This window comes from Haliaeetus leucocephalus, unplaced genomic scaffold (assembly GCF_000737465.1).
Source record: "Haliaeetus leucocephalus isolate CR32 unplaced genomic scaffold, Haliaeetus_leucocephalus-4.0 Scaffold188, whole genome shotgun sequence".
Taxonomy (NCBI): domain Eukaryota; kingdom Metazoa; phylum Chordata; class Aves; order Accipitriformes; family Accipitridae; genus Haliaeetus; species Haliaeetus leucocephalus.
Genome location: NW_010972624.1, coordinates 383990 through 409292, shown reverse-complemented (window position 1 = coordinate 409292; position 25303 = coordinate 383990). Strand labels below are relative to the sequence as shown.

The 25303-nt window shown below is 47.1% G+C and overlaps 1 protein-coding gene across 1 annotated transcript in view; it reads right to left on the bottom strand.

Annotated features, from left to right (window-relative positions):
* Positions 1-25233, bottom strand: part of RAB40C (RAB40C, member RAS oncogene family) — a 35782-nt gene extending 10549 nt beyond the window's left edge. Inside the window, exons 1-3 of the mRNA XM_010565234.1 lie at positions 24893-25233; positions 4753-4813; positions 2493-2553 (exon numbers count right to left, since the gene is read on the bottom strand). Coding sequence (XP_010563536.1) covers positions 2493-2553; positions 4753-4813; positions 24893-25046 — 276 coding nt within the window. The 5' untranslated portion in view covers positions 25047-25233. The remainder of the gene's footprint in view (positions 1-2492; positions 2554-4752; positions 4814-24892) is intronic.
* Between the last annotated feature and the right edge of the window lie 70 nt (positions 25234-25303).

Below are 25303 nucleotides of genomic sequence, written 5' to 3'. Positions count from 1 at the left end.
TGCCACATGGCAGCCAATCACTTGATGCTGAAACCAATCTAAGTTTTACTCCAAGCTACCTGGAAAAGACTGTACAAGGACTTTAGTCATTAGTCTTCAAGAAGCACCCACTTTTCACTGTGCTTATTTCATGAATACTTTCAGATGGCAGTGGAGCTATTTCACTTGGGAACTACCCCTCCTCCTACTGGGCAGGCTTGCTATTTAGGGCTGTTTTGTTGTTTTGAAGGGTAAGGGTTGACTATTTTGGCAGATCAGGATTAAGGCATCACAACAGTATTTTGGAATAGGCATTTGTTGCACAAGCAGAATGCAGGCCTTGAGGAAAAGGTATAAGCTACACCTTGCTGCGCAAGTAAGCTCCATACCCCAGCATTCAGCAATAAAGCACTCACATTAAAGGTCCCTCTGCCTGGCTGATGAGGTTTATTGTCTCTCAGACTCCTTGGAAGGGGTAAGCAGATAAGATGGATAAAGACAAGCCTTGCAGATGTTCAGGTGAGAGTTCCTAAAGCAATACCAATAAATACAGCAAAAGGGCAAGACATTGCCTCCAAAGCAAAGAAGGTCAAGAACTTCATTTTGAGAAAGGTAGGTGAAAGCAATCTTCAATTTCAAACTTAAGGTCAGCCAGATACACAATACTTTATGGCATCCACTGTAAACACTAGCATCTAGGGAAAACAGGCTACAGGAACCCAAAGGATGCACTGTGCAAGTGCCTTACGGTTCCAGTTTCTAGACAGATGTGTACCTGTCTCTCCATCCAGTTCAAGTATTCTTATCACTACTTTTTTCACCTTTCCTGTCTGCCCCAGTTCGCTATATGGTGGCAGCAGCTACGAGTTCTGGCATGTGGGTGCAGGCTCTGCTGGGTGCAGACTTGTGGAGACGCAGCACTTGCTCTGAGGAGCTCACAGTCTACACGAAGGGGAGAAAGTCTTCTGTACAGCAGTCTGGAAAAGCAGGTCACACTGCAGACAGGGGTAAAAGCTCTCAAATGATATTTCTGGACACATTAGTTGGGAAGATTGCTGCTTTCTATTACCAGTTTGATCTGGGCATCTGACACAGCCAGGTCTCAGAAAAAGACTGACCAAAGCTAAGTTATGTGGTTATCAGAAAACCACACTGACTGATTCTGATCCTTTAAACTGGTAAGGGAAGTGACACAATGTCAAGCCCACAGATTATACTAGGACTGAAGCTCTAGACTTTTCTCAAGTGTAGTAAGGGCAAAGGGAAGCCTGAAGATAAACTCAATCACACGGGACCGAGCATGCGAACGGGAGATCCCGTACTCTCCCACTGCAGAAGGCACGCCCCAACACTTCTTGCCTTGCACTTCTGCAAGCACCAGGAAATTGGCCTCTGCTTCAAAGGAGCTGCCTCAAAGCATCCACAACCCCAGAGATTGCACAAACAAGAATAAACATGACACCAGAGGAGATATCAACAGCACACCCCAGGCAAAGTGCTCTCATGTGTACAGCACAAGTGAATTTGCAGGAAGTCTTAGGGAAAGAGAGCATGACGGATTTTGCCAGTTAGCAAAGCAAAAGTCTACAGCCACAAGGAGCAAAAAGCCAAGAGTAGTAATGGCAAGAGGTTGAATAAAAGCGGCAAAGTTTCCCAAAGGCTGGGAAGCTGCCAGGATAGTGGCACAGTCAGGAGGTTGATATATAGCTTCCGACTCTTAGTGTTTAAGACAGGAGGAATTTTCTCCAAAGTTTTCCAAGTTGGAAACAAAAGGAAAAATACAGTATTTCATTTAGCTTAGGGAGACTTTATCCTGGAAGGATCCTATCACATTACTAAAAGGACTACAATAAAACAGTAAGAAAGCTCTATTAACTAACTGCAGTTTTTCAGAGGACCACAAGATGTTTCTGCTGTTCAGAATCTAGATGCTATTCTGGAGCAGGGCCCAAAGGAGAAACTCAAAATGTAATGGTCTGTCTCATGTTTTAAGTAAGGTACTTTACGATCCAATTGAGCTGCTCTAGTTTCAAGTCTGCTTCAAACATGCAAGTAGGAGCCACCCTATTTTTGGAACTGACTTGAAGACAACACAGACTGGAAGAACTCCACTGGGAAAGCCAATGTCATATTTAAACAATTTTGACAAACCTCAGAAAGTATGAGCTCCCACATTAAAGCTCAGGCAGATCCAGAGCTAGAATTGCCTTGTCCTCTATAACGCCATCTTCTCAGCCCTTTTCTAGAAACTAATACTGAATATAGTCTGTAACAGACCTTTTCTGTAAGACTCTAGGAAAGTCTGTCATTTACTCCCCTCTCTTCCACCATTTCATAAAAACAGAATACCAGGCAGCAAGATAACATGCAGCCCCTCTTGGCATTTACATAGATCCCATGCTTTTGATGCTTGATGCATTCCTCTTCAGAGCTCTTTACTGTGGCATGAAAGATTTTTACAGCCTAAAGGAAAAGCAAGTGTGCCCCATCGAAGCACTGAGAACAGCACTTACCTGGGCTCCTCTAGAGTAGGATCTGAAAATGGTGCAAAATCTTCCTTGCCCTGATGTGTCCCTGCAACAAAGAAAAGTTACAGCTACGAAACTTGGAGAATTGAATCCCATACTGCATATCTCCTGTTGGACCTAAACAAATATAAATAAAAATCAGCGTTGGTCTTATTAGATCTTTAGAATATGTGTGGTACCCACACCGCTCTGCATGGTGTTTTTGGGGGAGAATTGGTGCGTGCATCACCACCTTTGGTTACAGTCAGACACACTCCAGAGGTCCTTGCTGTCATCGTGCTTCCCATGGAGAAGGTACAAACCAAAACCACTCAGCTTCAGTACTAGCTAAGTCATTTTACTCCCTTGGGCAAAGGATTTTCTCTCTAGTTCCCCACAGTCCATGGGAGTTCAAAGACTGAGACTGCAGACCTCTTCTAGTCACGGAGAACAGCTGACCTATCGTAAAATGAACATAACCGCTCAAGATGTGAGAAATTGTCTTGCACTGCCTAGTTTCACTTATTTTTCCAAACACATTTTAACCAAAAATGAAAGGAAGTATCTTTATACCCAGATCTCTGACAGACTTGGTCGATCATACCCTACAGAGAGCTCAGGAACAGGACTAGGGGACAGTGTTTCTAGCCTACTGCAACAATAAGGGGCTATTCAGTCACTATCATTTGTCCTGAGGGCAACTCTTGACGTGGTATAAATAAGTCTGACTACATTACCAGCACCTCTCAGTGCCTGCGGGAACATCTGGTACAGTAAGCCAAAGCCCAGCACACTGATTTAACCAGTATATACTAAAATGCATCAGGGTAATCAGAGACATGTTATGATGTTTGTCATATCTATTCACTAGACCAGGATAAAAGACACATTAACGACCACTGAGAAGCCTGATGAATCCCTCAGCCCCAGATTTGCACCAGTTATATGAAAAGAGCATTAACCTCAAGTTCAGGACAGTCATTCTTTCAGATATAAAGCCTTCAAAGATCATATTTTTGGTCCTGGACATCAATCTAACAGTCTGTGCTTACACCTCCTTCTCCCCCAACAATCAGATATTGGGTTGCACGAAGAAAGTAATGGTAAAAGATTACACTAAAGCATCATAAACTGATGCTACCAGCTTTTCAGGTCCTGTGCTAGTTCTCCAGCTCAAGAATTACAGTATAAAAAGGAGAGGGTTTCAAGAAGGAAGCAGTAACTACACATTTGGGGCTGGAGCATTAAAACAGACATCTTACAAGAGACAGAAGAACATAAGTGGCACATATAAACATACAAGCTAGAAGAGATAAATTAGCTGCTTCTGTTCTTTTGTAAGAAAAATGAAGACATTCAGCTTCAGAGAGCAGGGGTATAATTAAACCACAGAACCATACACTGCTAGAGTCAGTCGCTGGGGCTGAGAACATGGCGTTCATTCCTATCTAACAATTCACACAGATTGCTAATACTCCTGTTACTTGTCACAAGCATTGGTAAAGGGACTATTTAACTTCATGTTTTAGGGTCTGTGTCATTCCCTACTAGATCTGAGTGAAACCCAGAATAGGGGCAGGCTACCTATCCTTCTTCTTTCACCTACAGGATTGCTGTGTCAGCTTCTCAGCAGGTTAAACCTCAGACAAAGCTTGGCCAGAAGGACTCCAGATCTCTCTCTGGTGCTGGCAGATAAGGCAGGGATCACCCCTCCCATGCAGTGTTGTCCCATCTCCATCCCAGTGTCAGGTCACTCCAGTAAGTCCTGCTCTCCAGGGGTTTACCATACTCTGACAATAACTCTGAGGTCTATTCACTGCTCTTGTTTTTATTTTCTACTCAAGTCATTGAGAAATACCCAGCTTCTGTAGGGACTAAGGGCTTCACACGTTTTTCTTCTCCTCCTTTCCTATTCTTTTGTTTATATTTCTCATCCTAGGATTTCAGGAAAATCCAGTATTGCTTCCAAAATAGTACTGTTCCCTCAGTGATTTGAGAGCTGTATGGGAACATGGTCAGGTATGACAGAGAAAGACTGAAGTCGGACTATTCCAGCAAAGAACAGTATGCTGTTTGTGCTACTCAATCAATGGAAAGAGGTCTGGCTTGCTAGACTAACTCACTGATAAGAACAGAGAGCAAGCCTCACCGCATGCCTGGGGATGCTCTGCGCTCTCTGCAGCTCAGTACCACATCCCACTAGCAGCACCACAGCCCCTGCTCACTGGTCCTGTGCTCACAGCCAAAGCAGCTCAGAAACACTCACCACAGTTCCAGCTTGACCCTTCTGCCATCCAACAAGATAGTAGTGGTCTTGTAGTCAATTCCTGAAAGGAAACCAATAAAAAGCTGAGCAAACACTGAGCAGGTCTTCAGAGATGGACAAGAAATCTGCTCTGCCTAGCCAGATCTATCATTTCATGTTTACAGAAAGTGATGTTTTCTCCCCCTTGCTCTATTGCGTGTTTGTGGAGGGCTACAGAGACTTCATAGAAATAGACCTCTGCTTTAAGGCAAAGACTACTCTTGTGAAGCTCTATCCCTCCTCCCTAAAAATATAGTTAACCCCTAGATTGTTTCTTACTTCTCCATTATTGGATAAAACACGCTAGGACTCGAGCTGTAGGAGATTCAGTGGTCTGTAGCATTATCCCAAGTGACAGTGTTACATTACAGACTTTTGGGGGACGAGCCAGAGACGAGCAATTTAGAAGCACGTCTGCTAAGTCAGCCTGCAGACTCACCATCTCTCAAGAAACATCACTGCCTAAAACAATCAAAGGACATTTTGGGAGGTGGGCGATACTGAAAGCCTGTCCGGGCAATGCTGTTTCTTCTTCTGAGCAGCTCTCAGGTGTGTATCATACATGGTCAGATAAGGCAGAAAGCATTCCCCCTTTATCAAGGGCTGAGAAGGAAGCACAGACGACTGCTTTTCATAGAGCCACAGGACCAGAGCAGCAGAAGACCCTCCAAACTGCAACACCAGGCTGTGCTGACAAGCAACTCGTTCGCACAAGGGGTGCCCAACATCTTCAGATACACAAAGAGTTTGTTAAAAACTGGGAGCCTGTCTCACATTTGGAGAAGTTTAAAAAAGGGGCAACTCCACTTGCAAGCAACATGTCCAAACTGAGCCAAACACACCACTCCCCATGGCCCCAGGCACAGGAGGGAAGAGGCATGACCGTACCTCCCACCTCTTCCCCCAAAGCCTGGGCTCAGGAACGGCCAAGGGGCACCAGGTGTCCAGGAAAAGCAGCTTCTCCCAAGCTCCAGTTAATAAGCTTCACGTGTATTGAAGTTGCTTAAACAAAGCATTGTACACCATTACTGCACACCCACTAAAGCATAAACTAATTTACAATTGTCTTTAATAAAGCAGAGTCACTTCACTCTGATTAGATCAACTTTATTTTTTCCTCTTGCCAATAGGTATCAAACTTTGAATCTATATTAAAAACCCACCATTGTGTTACGACCTGTATTTCCCTTCTCCTGCAAGAATACTGCCCCGATAACCAAACAGACAAGTTTGTAAATAAAGCAAATGGATTTTTCTGAGTCATCAGCAGGAGCTGCCTGTTAGTGAAAAACAAATTAGATTTCAGCCTTCACAGGGTGCTATAAAAAGCAATAAAGATAATTATCTTAAATTCAAACTATTTCCAGTGCTTTATCACAGAAAATAGGCAGTTTACATTTTATGTTCCTCCAGAGATAAGTGAATGATCTGTATTTATTTTCAGGCGGACATAAATCTCCCTTGTCCCCAGGGATGGCAAGCTGTAGTGGGAGAAAGCCTGCTCTGCAGGCAGGAGGGAGCATCCAGACTTCTCGCCCCCAGACCCTGAACCAGGATCATCCCCTGGCACAGGCTGATGGGCCATTAGGGAAAGGGCTAATTAAGCCCACTGCCCTGTTTCAGCAGCAAAACCCCCAGAGACTCTGCTCCACTCCTTAGGCAGAAGAGCTCCCTGCAGCAGGAAGCCCTCAGCATCCTCTGTGCCAGCAGCCCAAGCACATGGATGGAGCAGCTGCATGAAAGCACTGAGGAGGGGGAACTGAGACAGTTTTCAGGGCACAGAAGCCAAGTGCTTCCAAAAGTGCCACCGTCGAGGTGAAATGATCACTTGACTATCAGCTTTTAAAAGTGAGAGAGGTTCAGCTTGACTGGAAAGAGAAGAAAACTCGTTAATTGAAACGCCGAACACACAAACCCAGAAATGCCTTCGTTAGGTTCCACACTCACAAACTGCCCAGCCTACATCCCCAATGTGAGGAATGTGGGTTCCCTGTCGCAAATACACGACTCAGTCACCAGAGCAATGCTTTAAATACCCATTCCCTCCATGCCCATCTGAAACTATACCACATACTTTAAACTAGAGCAACGCCAGTCTTTGGGCAGAACAATATGGCCATGACCAAAGCAGGCAACCAACAGAAAACAGCACTGGAAAACTTCCTGAGCTCCTGGTCCAACTGCTCCTCACTCCAAAGATGCTCAGGGAAAATAAATAGGCAAAGTAGAAGTCCTTCATATCCTTCGTAGTGATGCCTTTGCTCAGAAGAGAAGGTATGCGAGATGGAGGGAATAAGCACGAGGTGCATGGTTGTACTTGCCCCTGCAGATATCCTTTCCCAGGGGACAGGGAGGGATGGCAGGGATTCCCAGCTTGCGTGGGAAATTAATAGAGCTCACCACGATGGAGCTGTTCTGGCAGACTCTCCAGGCACCTGCTGCCCACCACACTTGAGGTCAAATGCCAAATGCAAAAGCACAGAGAAAGGAAAGTACCAAATCTATCTCTTCACATTTCCAGACAGCTGCAGTCAACTGGTTTCGCTGCCTGGCCTCAGGGCAGCCCATGTCTTTGTGCAGAACTTTGCTCCTTGGCATCAGAGTGCTGGAGGTGAAGAGTAAAGGCCTTTCTGAAGATTACACCCCTGCAGTACTGCCATGAAACCAGCCTCAGGAATTCACATACACTCAAGCTAAAAGCAAAGCTGTTTTGACTTTTTATTCTAGGCTACAGTCAGCATTTAAGCAGTAAGTAACACAGGCTGGAGGAAAGCAATGCACTTTTTAACTTGCATACACTCAAATTGGGGCTAGGGAGTAATTTACAAAAAGTTTTTGAGCAAACTCTACCTACAGGCTCACTGATAATGACAAAACCTGTGCAACTGCAACATTTTGGAGAAAATGTCAGCTTCCCTCTTGCATAAACACTCAGCGCATCAGGACAGGTCAAAGGGTCTCCCTTTAAAGCTTGCACGCAGCATCTTTTTTTTTTTTTTGGTCTGTTTTTTTTTCTTAGCTGGTTTGCACTCTGAGCAGAGCGCAGCTCACTCTCTTCACTGTGCAGTATGGCCATAGCTCACCAGTGCTAGAAAACTTGCATCCATCACAGATGCCCTTAAAATTGCGAGACTCACCACAGCGGCTAACGCCAGCACTGGCCACCTCACAGCTGGTACCTTTCTGTTTTAGTCCCAGTGACACACAGCAGTTTCCCAAGCTGTAGCCCAAATACATAGTCCCCCCATTTACAGCTGGCAAGGAAGCAGAGCAGCCCAGCTCGCTTTCCTAGGCCCAGCCTCCAGCTCAAGCTCAGCCTTGGCTTCCCCCTTGTCCCAGGGACCCGCCGGCCGTAGCAGCCACTAGATGCCACCATTGCACAGAGGCTGCTGGCAGTGTGACAGCCGCTGGCAGAGCCTGCCGTGGCCGAGCCGCACCAGGGCTGCTCGCCTGCCTTTTCATTTCAGGCAGCTCAGACACCAATAACTTAAGGGAAGTTTTTAAAATTTAATTTCTGTAGTTGAGAGGGTTTTCCCCACCTGAGCATCACCTCTGCTTGCAGCAAAGTACAGCTCATTTCGAGACTGACATTTATTCTCTGCCAGAGCGTGCTTTGATCCCCTGGAAGGGATGCGCTGCTACAAACCCCACGCGATGCTCCTGCGGCGCACGCAGCACCAGCAAACCAGACGACACCAGCAAACCAGCCAACTCGTCGCCAGCAGCTGCCTCCGCCACCCCGCCTGGCCCGCGGGGCACACAGCACTGGGGGAAAAGAAAACAGTCTCGTTTAAAGCTTATTTTATATCAAGTGATCTCTTTCTTGACCAATATCTAGCATGGTGCAACAAAATGAATGAGGCTTGGAAAACAAGTCTGGGCTGTTCTCTCTAATTTAGCATTCAGGTCGACTCCTCTGCTATTTTTCCAGTCCCGCTTTAGACTCCTACTTACGCTGACGCCATCTCAACCCCAATTCTCGAGCAGCGAGCCGACCTGGCACAGGGCGCTCTGCGAAGCAATCTGCTGTTACCAAGCCTGATGTCAGACAACTGATTCCCCTCCACAGAGCCGGGTTTCACGCTCCTGGGCAAGACTCCAGGGAATTCCAAACCTTTATTTCTTTTGCTAGTCGGTATAAGGAAAACCTAAGAAAGCAAGCCATTTTCCCATGGGAATACACAGGATGTGTTATAGGAAACTCTGACCTCTTCCAAATTACTCATGCAGAGCACAGCACACTTTGCATCAATATGACCTGAAAAACTCCACACCCAACCTTAGCTTAGTTAAAAATTTCACCCACAAGATTACACCTGATGTGAACAGGAAAAGTAAAACCCCTCCAAGAGAAATGACAATTTTCTTCCAGCATTTGATACTACTTTGTATCAGGCTGTCAGTCCCCCTTCCTCTTTGGAATTCACGGCTCAGCAAAGGCATCCCTCCGCTCCGCCAAGGCCCTGAACTGCATCTGCACCACCAGCAGCACTCTGAAAACACAACGGAGGAGGCAGCAGGCAAGCAGATAAACGGAACTGGAAGTCACATTGGAAAAGGTAGAAAGACAAGGGAGAAACACATTTCATGCTACTCTTGGGCTCTCCCTTTAAACATATTAAGATCTCGGGTAAATTGCTTTAAATAGCTCAGGTGAACAAGGCTCTATAAATATTTACTACTGTAAGCACAGCAGCTTCTTGACTTTGTGTAGGTCTTTGTTTTAGAGAAAAGGAGACAACTTTGCAGTTGCAGACTCTCAAGATGACTACCCTCACGCCTCAGCAGGGGACCAGAAGGCTCACCTCCCCTGAAAAAGGCAGATTTGCGCAAAACCTTACAGCAGTAAGAGCAGCACGTGCCTTTTTCCTCCTTCAAGGAAAAAGATCACCTTCCTTTCTGAGGTGATCCTCAGTGCTGGGGTGAGAGCGATTCCAGCTCTCAGTGGGATGCTAGAGCCAATACTGCATTTTAGGTTATTGGTCCAAATCAAGTGTCCTCCTCCAGAGATGCTCTAATGATCCAAGCCCCAACTAACAGCTTCACTGCACCTATACAAATATAAAAAAGGTACAACGAGGACTCGCCCTGTGACAGAGGGATGAAGGGACTTGCCCGAGATTAAAGCAACCCATCAGCAGGTTTTCCTATGACCTTCCTCAAAGGCTGGGCTGCAGCAGGCTAGCAGCAACATCTCCGGGTTGCATCTGCAGTGTCTTTAAGAAGAACATAATTTATTCACAAATCTGGAGCAGAAGACATTCCAGGTGATGTTTAAAAAATTCTCTTCCCAAAGGAAAAAAAAAATATATAAAAATAAAATCAATGCACTCAAGTGAAACATTGATACAGTTCTAAGACAAGCTTGCTTTCCTTCCAAGATATATTCTACTTATCACTTGAAGTCATTTACAGTTTGCGTGAATCAGATTGGCCAAAGATGCTTTTGCCACCTCATTTCTTAAATGAACTGTTTTCTGCTTGTGGGAGCTTGGAATCCACCACCTCACTTTCTGTTAGTCCACCCACAAACAAAAACCAATGCACATTATTTGAACTTCATTAAAAATATGATCAGTTCCCCCAGCTTACAGACATGTGCTGTATAATGCCACCTCAGATTTTTTTTCTTTCTTTTAGAATAAATTAACCTGGGTTTCACTTATTTATAATTCAAAAGAAGTCAATGAATCCATTTGCAAAGTGATATATAAGGGCAATAGGCAAAACTTGAGGTGTACAATGATGATGAGCCGAGGCCAATCCTTCACTCAATGCATTATATAAATAAGAAACTAAGATAAATCGAGTAGACTTCTGTTATTTATCTAACAAATGCTGCTTTTTAGCAGACTGTTATTTCACCTATAGACATAATTAAGCCAGTTCTAATAACAATGGCATTTGAGTCCTCAGAGGAGGACTGATGAGTGAGATGTGCCTAATCTGTTGGCACTCCTAGAGAAATGCTCTGCTCTACTGGGAAATTTTAACACTGGCTCACAAGCCACCAGCAACACTCGTCATGCCACCACAGCACCTCAACCAGCAAGCCTGAGGACAGACTTCCATTTGCGCCTGTTGTTAGTACAGTCAAAGCCACCGTGCCACAACTGTCCAACTGAAAGTGCTGGATTTTCCCCCAAAGCACCCCCAGCCTCTTCTGTTTTCCTACAGGTCATCAGCAATGCTGAGTCCAGAAAAAGGCCTAGGACTTCTTAAAAAGGTCTTCTTAAAGGTTTGCAGGCTTAATGCCACACTGGCCAGTGACTGCTGGGAAGAGGGGAGAGCAGAGGGCTGGGATAAAAAAAAATAAAAACAGAGAATACACATCAAATATTTAACTTACTGAGATTTCACAGTGAACTCAAGTAACCAGCTATGAAGGGCTGGTCATGCTGCATGGCATTCAAGAGGATCCTCGGGGGGAAGTGATGTAGGTTTCTGTGAGCAGCTGGCAAATAAATAACTGAAAAATTTAAAGGCATGCCATGATTATAAAACACTGTCAAGAGTATCAGGCAAACTCTGTTTCTCCTGGGGCAGCACTGAGAATACCTCCCAATCAGTGTGGCGGACTTTGCAGACAAATTGCAATGAATTCGTAATGCAAGCATTGTGGCAATTCTTACTTAATAGACAAGGAAGGATGCGAAGCCATAACAACCCAGTGTGCAGCTGGTCTTAAATGATTATTTTCATTGCCACAAAAGAAGATAAACACCAAGAAACACTTTAGAGTGGGTCAATGGATTGTAAATAATATTTTTTTCCTTCCCTTTTGCAAAAGGAAAACATTAAGAATGAATCTCCAGTGAAGCTTCTCAGCAGCAACGACTCCAAGAGCTGCGGCTAAGCAGAGATGGGTAAATTTAGTTTTAAACCTTTATCACCAGTTCAGACAATGCTGTGGATACCAGCAAGAACACCACAGCCAACTGTGAATTTTGAGGAGAACGTAAACTACGCATGAGAGCCCTGTTCCCTCCCTAGCAGTCCCTTGCTGGCCAGTCTCATGGGCAGCTGGGCCAGGCTCCCCGGGAAGGGTCCAGGCAGGGTGTCCCCTCCTTCAAGACCCTCTTGCAGGGCTGGCAGAGCCTTGCTGGCTATCATTTGGGCTCCCCAGCCTGCCACCGTCCCTCGGCACACCTTTGGGGATGTGCAGGCAAGTTTTTTATCACATAAGCTAGCAGTTGTCTTACTTGCGTGTGTGCAAGACCAAGCTGCTGCAAGGTCCCTCCCTCTTCCTTCAAAGGGCTTGTGCAAACCTTCCAGCTGGATTAGAAGAAGAAAAACCAACCAATTAATCTATGCAAAACCCAGTATGGTGACCACACCTCTGCCTGTACAACAGGCGTCATAACTAGAGCCTTTCTGTGCTCTGGTAAGTTCAGCCTAAAGCCATTAGCACAGAATTTAATTTATTCCAAATGCCAGCAATAACCGAGCAGTGTCCAAAGACGACTGTTTATTCTACCAAGTCCCTGGGTGTCACAGATGTTAACTAGACCTTTCTAAGCCATAACTGACATGGCTGGGTTTTAAAATGGAAAGCCTTGCCCCTGTGTGCGCAGGCACTGCATGAGGCTGCCCAGCACCCTTCAGAAAGCCGGAGCGACTGCACCATGCCATGCACGCAGGGAGAGCGGCCAGCAGTGGCACCGGCCAGCAAGCCGACCCTGGCCAACATTTTCATAGGGGCAAGTTAATGATGAAAAGCAATAATTGTTTCCTACAGGGCAGCAGCACCGCCACACATCTGACAGCTGAGAGCCTGAGGGGCTGGTGTGCCACAGTTTCCCCAAAAACAAATGAGTGGGGATGCCCCCATCCCTACTGAGTGTGGAGAAGAGGCAGAAGCAACAACAAGCAGCCAAGTCCCGTCCTCACCAACAAGGCAAAGAGAACAAACAAGGGAAGAGAAGTGCTGGGAGGTCACAAAATTGAGGCCAAAAGTTGTGTGCAGTAGCTCCAGGTCTGCGTCGGGATGTGAGCAGACCAGCTCCAGAACAAGAGCATCATTCCCACCTCCAGGCCTCGGCATGCAAAAATCCCACCCCAAAACCCCAAGGCAAAACCCTGCAGACCACCACCACCCCCATAACCAAACCGCCCTCACTTGTGGGGCTGACAGCAGGAATTTGGACAGCAAGGACACTGGCACAGCAGCTCACAACACCGCCTGAACCAAGACCCTCCCCGTCAGGTTATTTCAGGGTGAAAGAACCCCCCACCCGCAGGGTGTTATCCACAAGCAGCGTTCCCAGCAGCAGCCCTCTCCAGTGCCCAGCTTTGGGGGTGTACCGGGAGCTATACACAAGGTCAGGCCAAGAGGGACAGAGCTACTCCAGAACAGTTTCACAGCACATTTCTGCAACACAGCCAGTGCTGTACAAACTCACCAGCTTCTCCACAGGCTCTGCTCAAACCAAAGTAGGTACTGGCCTCCTGGGATTCATTTTCTGGCAGAACTGTACTCCACGAGAAGACAACAGTTATTATCCCCCCATCACCATGTTCACACGCTCCCTCTCATTGCGTCCCAAATCCTGCATCTTTTCGTTTAAGAATGGTTTATGGCAGGATGGTCGTTAAATGGCAACCTACAGCTACTGAGTCCAGCAGCCAAGCTGCTCCAAGAAGCAGAATACAAAGCCAGGATGCATTATGAGCGCAGTTCAAAATGCCTTATTTTGGGGTTTTGAGGGTTTTTTTTCATGCTTTCACCAGCTTATGAGTAAAATGGCAACCAGGGCTGAAGAGTCATATCAGAATTGTTTGCTTGTGGGCAAAAGTTGATACAGAAAGACTTGTCATTTCATTTCTAGTCAAACGAGGCAGAGGGGTACAGAAATTACAGCCAGCCAGGAGTTGCCAGCTGTTGAATGCACATTCAAAGCAAACAGGTTTTGCACTGCAGTGTGCAATGGACTGAATGTATTAGTCAAACACCAAAATCCACTCCTAGGCAGAAGGCAACTGCTGGGGCCAGCACCCAAGTAACGTGTGCACCAAAAGACACAGGTATTGAGATCCTCTGACTTGAGTAATTTAAAAAACAGGCAGTAGAATCTGTATGTTGAAGACACCACCAGTGCACTACCTTCCACTGCAGCTCCTACTATTAACTTAGTTATTTTCTCCGTCATCTGTAAGTGATACTAAATCATTCAGAAAAAATGTGGTATGAGCACATAAACACTAGCTGATGAAAAAAGTGAATTCAAGCTATTCAAATAACAACTGATTAAGTCATCCGACCATAAAAAGTGTGTACAACAGCACATTAACAGCAGCAATTTAGCTAGTCAGCTCAGAGCTGTAAGCCACAGAAGAAATCCCTTCCAAACAACACATGAGCTCATCAGTTTGAGTCATGCATTCAATTACCTACTCTTTAGATAGACAAACAACAAATTATCTCCATCAACAACAGGGGTCAACAAAACATATGCTTCAAAACAAAGGTGGATTCATCCCAGGTCTGTGTCTTTTGGTGTTAGGATTTACCTCGGCAGTATTACTTCTTTGTTTTAAGCAGGGTGGTAAAAATTTCCGAACAGCATGACTGCAAAACACCCCCAGCTCCTGCCTGCAGAGCTGGAGCTGAGGGTCAGAAAGCATGTGCTTTTACCACTGTGCTCCTGTCCTGTGTTGTAGCTGAGCAGCTGCCTTGGGAACAGGATCAAGAGGTCTCGGTTCTTACCGGGCACATAGGAGACCAGTGCTTCTTCTGCATGGTGCTGGCAGGGGGACAGGGGTAGATAGAAGCCATCTGCTCAAGCCTTTGTCATCTCCTGCTCACACAGCAAATAAAAGATCCACTCTTGGTGCAGAAGTCAATGGGAGGTAACGAGGAGCTTCTGGTTATTTAACTGTGCAGCAGATGAGTTTGAGCTGTTTTGAGCCGAGGAGTTCAGCCCCCATGCACACAGCCAGGAGCCCACGTCCCCGAACGAAGCTCAGCATGTCACACGAGCTGCTGCCAGCTCAAGAGAGCTGCTGCGGCACTTGGCAGCTCTGCGTGATACATCCAACAAGCTGCCGAGCACCTCGTACAAAGACGCTTGCAGAAACAGAGAGAGAACAAACACCTTCCAATTATTTGAAGTTACCCACATTTGTGGATTTTCTCCAGAAAAACATACTCCATCTTCCACTCATATCTGCCTCATTTCAACTGAGAGTGCTTTCGATTAAGAGTGGAAGCCTTTCACAAAAAGGCTGCTCAAGTCAGAGTTTGTTCCCAGGCATCTTCATCTACAGCTAAGGGATTGTAGGTGAGGATCTCAGACAAATAATTGCTCGTTTGGTTTTGTAACCAGCCAAAAGCAGAATACTTATTTGGAGACCTCTAGGAAGCCCAGACTAGCAGAAGACTTCACTTGTCCACTGCTTGCTCCACAGCCCAGCAGTGTTCCGGTAGCTACATGGTCCTCACACAGAGGAACTCTGTTCTGGGCTCATTTAAGGATGACAGCTGCATCTGAAAACAGCATTTGAAGCCAGAAGCAAATCTGTTCCTAAAGCTTAAACAATTTCAGCAGACACCCGGGAAGCCACAGAAACAGTCAAAAGTCAGTCCAGAATTGGGGATGTTAAGTGGATTTGTGCTTTAGAAGAAAATCAAGAATGATTTTATGCACAGAAGCAACAACAAACAAAAGAGTTTCTTCATGCTTTGCAGTTCAGATCTCCATAAAAACTATACAGCTGCACACAGAAACAAAGACAGCCTATGAGGCAAATCAGAGGGCACCATAACAATCTTCATTGTTGCTGGATTACCATACAAACACCAAGATACACTTGGAGGAAAAAAAAAAACCAACCCACAACACACAAAAAAAATCCAAGTATTTGTCCAAAATGCCTTCAATATCAGGATATTGAAGAGGTTCACCTTCCACATTTACACCTCTCAACACCGTGCACATTAATACACGGGAAATGCTGCTCTACAGCACCAGAACTTCGTGGCGTCACCACCAGGCTGACGTGCACGCCACCACACAAGAGATGCCGGGCTCACACGTATGGCTGCACACCTGCTCCAGGATCCTGCACATGGATCCAGGCACACATGGCAGCAGTCTCCAATCAGTGGGACACCCATCCGCAGCCCCTCCTGCCATCCACACCCTGCTGCTCAACGCCAGTTGGCATCTGCAGGTTTTGCCATTTAAAAGGTCACGTTGCAACACCACAACAGAGGCAGCCAGCAGTGATGCAGCTGTCTCCAGACTGACATTGTACACCCAAATGCCCAGAAAGAAGGCTACAGCATTTTAGCTGGGCGTAGACAGGTTAAGCATCACGTGCCTGCTGAGCACAGGTACTTACAGAGCTCATGGAGCAGCTACGGAGAGATCACTCACCATTAATTTCACCGGCTCTTGAATTTGGTCTCACTCCACCAACTGTGAGCCCCACACTGGAAAGGGACCACTCCATGCTGGAAACATCAGGACAGCTGCTAACATTAGTTTCACATTTCAGTGCGCCGTTTCCGGAGATAACAACAAATGTCCAGGGACCTGACCTACAACACATCGCTGTGTGCACTCAGCAGTCCCTCCCTGCCTTTAAAGGATCGGCTGGCCCTGCTAGCAGAGCAAGCACCTTCTACACACCTGTACGAAGTATGCCACCTTGCAGCAGCTCCACAGCACCTCTCAACAGCCCAAAAGCATGTTTTCAAACCCTCCACTCTCAGCCCAAATTGGAGCCTCCCAGGTTGTCTCCTCCTCCTGACCTACAGCTGTTGCAGGACAAAGATCACACCCCAGCTACTCTGGCAGCAACTCTGAAGCATGACTTTTGCTGCTAGCAGAAGAAAGCAAGCATTTTGCATTTTTAAAACAGAAAAAAAAGTATTGAACTTCAACCTTGTAATATAGATGACACCTACAAGAACACAAGCATGTCTCAACCTAAGGAGGCATTTCACAGCAAACACACGTTTGCTAGCATGATGAGCAGCACAGATAAGGCTCTCCAGTAAGATCAGCCCCACAGAGTTTCATCTCCTTGTGCCATAGCACAGACCTGCACACTGTCTCCTGTACAGATTTTACCATCAAGTTACTTAAGCAGTTTGACAACAGAAGAAAAGTAACAGCTCTTGGGACAAGAGATGATTTAAGTAAGCAGAACAGGCAAAATAGCGGGGTTTTTTGGCTGGGTTTTTTTTGCTTGGTTTTTGTTTGTTTGTATGGTTTTTTGTTTGGTTGGATTTTTTTCATCTAGTTAGGTCTCCTGTTCACTCGGCCTCCAGAACCATGGGCAAAAGGGACTACAGCCTACTGCTTTTAAAACTGGTACAGAAGGAAACAGAAGACGGTAATTTCTATGTACGTGACTGGGGGTGTGTGCAGAGAGCAGTCATTTGCAAAGGCAGGAAAGATAAAACCCCCAAATGGGCCAGGGAACTCAGAAGCCAGGCTGGAAAATAAGTTAAAACGGCACCTCTAAAAAGAAATTTAAAAAAACATAAAAATCTGCATTTACTTGAAAAGGAGGTTATTCCAGAGATGCACAGCACCTTCTATTAAACTGCCGGTTAAGTACAGTGTCCACTTCTGCCTGTCTCCTCCTTAACCATTGCCAGTTTAAACAGCAAATATTGTATTTGAATTGCATGACGATTTTTGTCCAATTCAATGCCTGATATTGAAATGGCAGCAGCACTGCACAGCACATACAGGACATTAATCATTTCAGGGGTTATATTTATAGAACAGGTGTCAACATTTTAAAGTGATAGAATATTATCTAGTTTCCCAATGGGGTGATGGAAATGAGACAAAGAGGAGGTAAAAAAGAAGAAGAAAAATCTAAAAAGCTATGGCTACGTAAAAATGCTCTCAGCAAACAGAAACTCTATAGGAACAAACAATCCCTGAGCTAATGCTGCAACCTTACTATTACTACAACTTCTACAGAAACAAACAGACCTCTTCGATGGGGTGTCCTAGTCCTGAGCCACAATCGTCTTTACCACAGGGGAATTTCCCTTTCAGGTGAGTCCCAACTCACAGCAAAGCTTTTAGCAAAACAGAGCTCAAGATTTTCATATTGGAGCTTCCTTCCTCCTCCTCTGCCTGCAATCAAATAGAAACCCATATGACATAATGCTTTTGTATCACTGCTCGTTTCGTGCCAAGCCTGGGCTGCCAGAGGAAGGTGAGGGGTAAAGGGAAAGAAAATGAGATTTTAAAAAGCAAGGTTATAAAACCTCAGCTCCAAATCCTAAGCTCATAGCACAGCTATTTTCAAGTGCAACAGAAAGATGCTCTGCTCTTCCGAGAAAGGGAGGCCGCCGGAGGAAAACATGCCAGGGAACAGCTGGAAACAAAAGCTGAAGGAGACGGGGCGGAGGAGGAGGAGACATTTTCCATGGGCTTTCCTATGCAGCTTATATACTGAAACAACCAAATAAAAAACCCACACATGCCAAGGGAAGTGGACAATGCCATTGCAGGATCTAGATAGAGCAAAACCTACTTGCTTTTCAAAAATAAAAAAAACAGAGAAACTTTTAATCCCAGTTACTAGAAGAACATTCCACCCATTTCAGATTTACTCTGCTCAGTTCACGTCACCTTTGTGTACTCAGGGCTCAGAAACACATTAACAGCCATGTAAAAGCAAAGCTTTTATACAGGGGATTAGAGGTGGTGAGAATTGCCCAGTGCAATCGAGAACTTTGTAGAATAAGTCCCCCCCAGCTTTATAAAAACACAACAAAAGCACAACCCTCCTGAAGAATTATACATGCACAACAACCTATGGTGCTGTGCATCCTTAATCCTGATTTGAGAGTGCTGAAGACATCAAAACCTGCTAGGCACTCAGTTTGGGGTTTGATTTTGTTTTGGTGGGGGTTTTTTATTTGTTTGTTTGCTTTGTTTTGGGGTTTGTTTTGTTTTAAGTTTAAGCCACAGCTAGTTAGTCCCACATCAAGCAGAGATGGAGGTTCAACATTGTACGTTTGGAAATATTTTTCACACAAAGGATAAGTAGTAAACAATGGAGAAATAAGAAATGCTGGAGTTGCTTCTGAGCCAAAGCCTGCTCTGGCGAGATCAGTTTTGTTTCCCTGATGATAGGGAAGCAAACATCCCTTGAAGGACACTGATGCAAGTGCTGGCAGACACGGGGAATTGCCGCAACAACCACTCTCCACTCTGTGAGCCATTAAAAGAGATTTCTAGCAGCACGACTGGTGTGGTCCAGCTGAAGCATTCCCTGCAGATCAATTCTGCGGCCACTACAGGGACATGATGGCAAGGCTGCACTTAGAACATTTTGCCTCAATCCCCCTCGCATCAGAGCGCTAAAACCTCAAAAGAAAACATTATTCCAATTAATACAGTCATGCCAGAAAACAAACAGCACTTTCCACTGGCGTGCAACATCTGAAACAGCAGGCCAGCCCAGCCGGACGGCTCGTGTCTACCGCCAACAGGGACAACGCTGCTCCGGCAGACAGCAGGAACGCACCCGGTGGCACGTGGCCAGGCAAGGAGGAGGAGGCAGCAGCAGAGAAACAGCACCAGGATCAATGCTTCCCTCCCCGCTGACGCCAAAGAGAGCCCTGACACACTGCAGCAACACCGTGATAAGCACTCAGCTGCAATCTCAAGCTCGTGGTCAACATCTATAGCTCTGGCGTCTATGCCCAGAAGGTGCCACCACATCAGTGCTGTCCCTGTCTGAGGTTTTACTGCACACAGGTACACCCAGCAATTGTTTCTTGTAAGCTCAAGAAGGGAAGATTAGATGCTGCCAGGTACTGAGAGAGGTCCTGTCCTTACAGAAGCTGCAGGAGTTTAAAGCAGAACTGCTCAGCCACACGCTTTGTTAAGGCTTGGGAAAAGTCAACCAGCGATGGCAAACTCTGCAGCAGCGCGGCAGGACCTCCAGCCAAACGTGGCAGCAAACGCAGAGGCTGTGGACAAAAAGCAAGAGACCATCTCCCTGGTCAGTCGTGGAAACTCAACAGGCAAGGAGCAGAAGCATCGAGAAGCATCGCCTTGCACGCCCTCTGTGGTGGTGAGGAAGACGAGACAAGGCGTCGCCTTTCCTCCATCCCTGTGTACGCTGGTTGTGGTACAGATGATCTCCTGGTTGGCAAGTAACTAACTTGAAGACTGCTACAAAGCAAAGCAGAGCAGTTTTACAGGTGATGTTCCTGGATGCACGCTGGTGACTGAGGGGTCACAGGACATACAAAGAGAGTAACTGCTGTAAAGAAAGACTCGAAAGGGACAGCTTAGGGACCTCCAAATTTAGACAGCTGCACAAAAACAACCAGAGGGAAAAGACATCCAAAGATGTGGGTCACTGAAATAAACAGCCTGGCAATTAAACAGCAGTCATGAGGTCCCCAGGCAAACAGCACCAACTGGGAGGGTCCTGGCCACCTCCAAGGGCTGAGCAGTGTCTTCAGCCGCTCTTCGTAAATGCTGCCTCTCCCTGCCCTCCCGGCCAGGGAGAGGGCACAAAGCTACACCGCCTCAGATCTTGCTCCTTGCACAGACACTGACCGTGGTGGGCTCACCACCCCTGCCCAAAAGCTGAGTTCCTTGCACTTCTGCTATGGGGGAAGAGCTCTTGGGAAAGATCCATTTTTTATCGGAACCATAAAACCTGTCGGTAGCTATTGCAACTGAGCACTTAAGTTGCCTTTTTCCTAATGTCTCCTTAGGTCTTTAGATAGCAGCGGGGTAACAGAGCCCCTAAGGATGGTGCTCGAATAAAGGCATTAAGCCCCAGCTAAGGGACGAGGTGGAAACAAGGCATCGGGGCTCACTGCATTAGGCTGGTCACAGCACCAACCCTGCAGCAGGGCAATACTTTCATTTTATCTTTCGCATGCTCTTTGAAAGGAGATCAGACTACGGACATAAGGCTTCATCCTCATTGCCTTCTTCATACAAGCTGAGGACAGGGAAAAAAATAAAAATCCATCCCCCTTCCAATCAAAGCCATCTGCTCAGAAACATGCTCTACTCTTTCCCTAACACATGTTTCTCCTTTCCTATGGGAACAGCAGCAGGTGAGGGGGAAGGCTGCCACAGAAAAAGCCCTCCATCACGTGAGGACGGAGCACATCATATTCACGTCTGTGTGGTGAGACCAGCCCCGTCCCTATTTCTGGTGCACGCAGGGCACCGTCTTACATGGCAGCAACAGCACTCATGCCTGCTGAGTGCTCCCGTGCAAGGAGTCCTCCCCTGACTCACCCCGTGTTGATGCAGCCAGAGCAGGGCTGGCTTCTCACGCAAGCCAACAAACCAGCTAGGCAAGATCACTTCAGCACAAGCACATGAACAACTAGATACGTGAACAACTAGATATGCGAGAGTGGCTGTATGACACAGTAGTGATGAAGCCATGAGTCCTTCAGGTGAGGAACAGCCTTGTCTTCCTTTTGCAGGGCATGTAAGCCACCCCTACTTTCACAGGCAGCTCCACCACAGCTCGTTGTCCAAAACCACCCTGTGACCAGAGACATTTCTGTCCTGCTTCAGCACTTGGGGAAGCATAAGGACAGACCCCAAGCAGGCAGTTTAAGCACCGAAGTGATAAGTGATCTGTGTAGTTGACTTGTGCCTGTGAGGAAGGCATGCAGTTTTGCTCTGAGTCAGCTGTAACACTGCAGCTCACAGCACAGGGGCCAGAACAGCCCTCCCCTGTACCTCAGGAGAAGGAGCAAGTGCTGAGAGGAGAGGGCATTTGGGGGGAAAGGCAGGATTTTCGGTTGCCGGGTGAGGTCCTCCAGGTGTTAAGAGTAGCAATGGGGCTCTAAGAATGGCACCCTACCTCCACCACTGCAGATTTGGGGAGTGAGGTGGGTGAAAATTGGGAAGGAGGACAACACTGGAAGCCCAAAAGAACATTAATGTTCTCCCAAAAGCCCACATCTTCACCAAAATACTAGTAAGGTGGCTTGATTTAGGGCCATTTGCAGCTGGCCAAGAGAAAGCAAAATGTAAGTTCAACTCAGCTGCAAACCTGCCTGGCATGGGAGGTGACAATATCCAGCCATGGGACATACACAGGACAAACTCCCTGCTCTGCGCAGGAAGTGCTTGGCCTGATGCTCCTGGAGACCTATACACTTGGTAACTTCAGCATGAACCTAAGAAACACACAAGTGACAACTGGACCTCAAATTCCTCCTCAAAATGCTGGGTTTATGTCTCCAAAAGTTCTGTACCCAGTGCCCTTGCAGCTTGATTGCAGCAATGGTCAGGGGCATCACTCGCGCCTCTTACTGCAAAGGCCGACGACATTCAGGGAGTAACAACCACCTCTACTTATACGGACCAGATTAATTTCTAACAGCAATTTAAATAAAGGACATTGCTAAGGTCTTGCTATACACAACAGGAACTGTGGTGTCTAGTTTAAGACGTGCCTGATTTAGTGAGAGGTGCCAAGCTATAAGGCTGTGTTGAGAAGCGATGCTTCTGCTCAGGGATCCTGAACAAGGATGGACAGAAGCAACTACAATGCTTTAAGAAAGACACAGCTCATACTGCGTCCAAGGCTTTCAGATACTGGATGCAAGCAAGCAGAGGCTGCCGACTGCTTACAGCTTGCAAAAGCGATGCTGATAGAAAAAAGGCTTTCTCATCTCTTGGTTGCCTGCTGTTCCAACACCCAGATGCCAATGGAGAAGAAAGGAATCCCTCAAACCCTTTTCTAGAGGCCAGGTGTACAGCAGAAGAGCAGCAGCAAAAATACAGAGCTTTAAAGGTATGCCTTCCCAGAGCTGAAAGGACAATGCATTTCCCATTATATTTAAAAAAACCTGTGTCAAAACAGTTGTGATTGGCCAACACAGTAAAAGCAGCAGACCCCAACGAGACAGAGAAGGCGCAATAGCTTTAGCCCTTCCGACTGGAGGTTAGGGATCTGAGCTTGACATGAGATGTCCCAATCACAAGATCAACCTAAAACATACCCCATTTCACACTGGTAACAGCAAGTTCTGGTTTCTGGACAGATCAAATAAGTAGTAGATAATACAATACTTATTTTAAATTGGGATGTGGTCTGGCGGGGGATAAGGAAGAGGATAACGCACTTACAATTAAAAGATTTACAAAAAGAGCCTCTACACAATATTCCACCATTGCAGTTTTGGGACAGCATCAGGCACATGCCAAAAAGGAGGCCAGGCACTAGCTGTTCACAAAATCTAAGTGCCTTCATGTCAAGGGATGCTCTCCGTCAGGGCAGAGTGAAAACACACTGGCAGAGAAGCCTGCCCTGCCAGTACGCACATCCCAACTGTGCCAGAGATGGAGGGAGTTTGATTGCCAAGGCTGTCAGGAATATCAGCAGTATCAAATTCACTCAGATTTCAAAGCTACTCCATCTGATTATCCAAAAGGCACGTAGCTTCACAGAAGCAACAGAAGCAGAGACTATCAGAGCACATATTACTGTGAAAAAACAGTATGTGACCTAATTCTCTAATTAGGAATGGCTTCAACTGCCCACAGAAGATGAGGGAAGGTTCTGAAAATAATATTAGTTCACCGAGATGTCTTTTTCCAGAAAAAAGATGGTGGTATTTTGTTGTTATAAAATAGTGGGTACAGAGACAAAACTTTTATAGTGATAGCCAAAGTCACCGTTCTTTGGGTTTTATGTATATATCAAAGAACACACCACACACTCACTTTGCAATTGTACTTATGACTCCTGCACCGCCTGCTTCAAGACAGCGGTCAAAACCATTTTTATAAGAAGACAATTCTAACTTCAACACTTCACTTAAAACAACAACCCCATTACACTCTTCATCCCTTTCTGCTTAGTAAATGCTAACCCCAAGGAGCAGCTCCCAGATGAGGCAGGTTCTTCAGAGACACAAACTCTCTTCAGGGAAGCTTAAAAGCACCAAGCATCTCCTTGAAGGCAAACCACACCAGCTCAGCTAGACACCCAAGGAGATGAACGATACCACAACCTTCTAGCTCCAGAATTTGCTGCTCTCATTTCACTAGCAGCCTGACTTCTGAGTCACCACCTCCCCGTAAATCTCTGCGGAGCAGGTGCCCGCTTGCATCAGCTCCTACGAAGCTGGTAGTAGCTCCAAGGACTGGGCATGCAGTCAGGAGCCGAGCCACACCGCTCCTTTACGCTCTAAATTCAGCCAGCTTCAATGCAGAGCGTGGAGAAGCACCCAATTCCCTCAGACTCCTGCTTACAGGGAAAGCTAAACACCACCTGCTCCAGCCCTGGGGTCGGCTGCAGTGATGATGCAGGCTCTGAACTAGATCTCTTCTGTCGAGCCCTTGGGGATGTTATTTTGCACGGAGGCTGGGGGAAAGGATGACAGATTGAAAACCACCCCAGGACCTGCACCCTGCCAGGCCGTGTTATGCTTTAACTGCAGCGAGGGGACGCAGGAAATAACGCAGCGCCACTCCTTGGCTCTTAATTATGGTCTTGTGACACTGTAGTTAATGGTCTGTCATGGGCTCCATTAGAAACCTTGATGTTTGCAGGAGGCGGACCAAGCTGCGCTCGCAGTAGCCAGCTACCAAGTGAGAGCAGCTCTGGCCTGGAAATAAGGCTCCTGTTCTTTTGTTACAGACCCTGCTTCCTCTGGGTACAGCTCGTTAACCCCTGCGGCGGCCATGGGAAAGCAGCTCGGCTCTTTTAAGCCGGGTGCCGAGGCAGAGCTCCCCTTGGGAAGGGTCCAGCTGCGCTGGGGGATTCACGCATCCAGGGATTACATCAGGCACCGACCCCCTGCCGTCTCCCCAGCCAAATTCTCCTGCAGCTCTTCAGGATTTTAAGCAACAGCCGTGGCCTTTCGGCTGCCAGCCACGCGACCCCTGACAAACCGCGCTTCGCTTCCAGTCAATACAAAAATTAAAAAAAATTAGAAGGAAAAAAGCAAAACAACGCCTCCCCCCCTCCCTCCCTCCCTCCCCAGCGCTGATCTCCCCAGGGCCAGCGACCCCTCGCCCGGGTCCCCGCTGCTGCCTGTTACAGGGACGCGGGTGCTGCGGTGCGGGCTCCCCCCGGGAGGCCGCGGGACCGATCCTGGCCCCCCCCCAGCCCCCCTTACCGTTGCTGTAGGCGTAGGGGGACTCGGAGGCCCCGTCCTGCAGGCTCTCCAGGATCTCTCCCTTCCCCACGTCGCTGTCCCCCACCAGCAGGAACTTGAGGAGGTAATCGTAGCTCTTCACCGGGCTGCCCTGGGTTCCCATCCTCCCTCTCATCGGCGAGGAGGCCCGACCCGCATCCTCCGCCACCCGCCGGCCTGAGGAGGGGGGGGAGGGGGGCTCCGGCCCCGCTCCGGGGACACCGCCGGGCCTCTCCCCCCGCCCGCAGCTCACAGCCGGCCCTCCGCCTCGCCTCGCATCTTCCGCCGAGGGACGCGCTGGGGACCTGCGGCGGGAGGAGGAGGAGGGAGGGAGGAGGAAGGAGGAGGAAGGAGGAAAGCAGCCCGGCCCCGCCGGCTCCTCAGCGCCCCCCG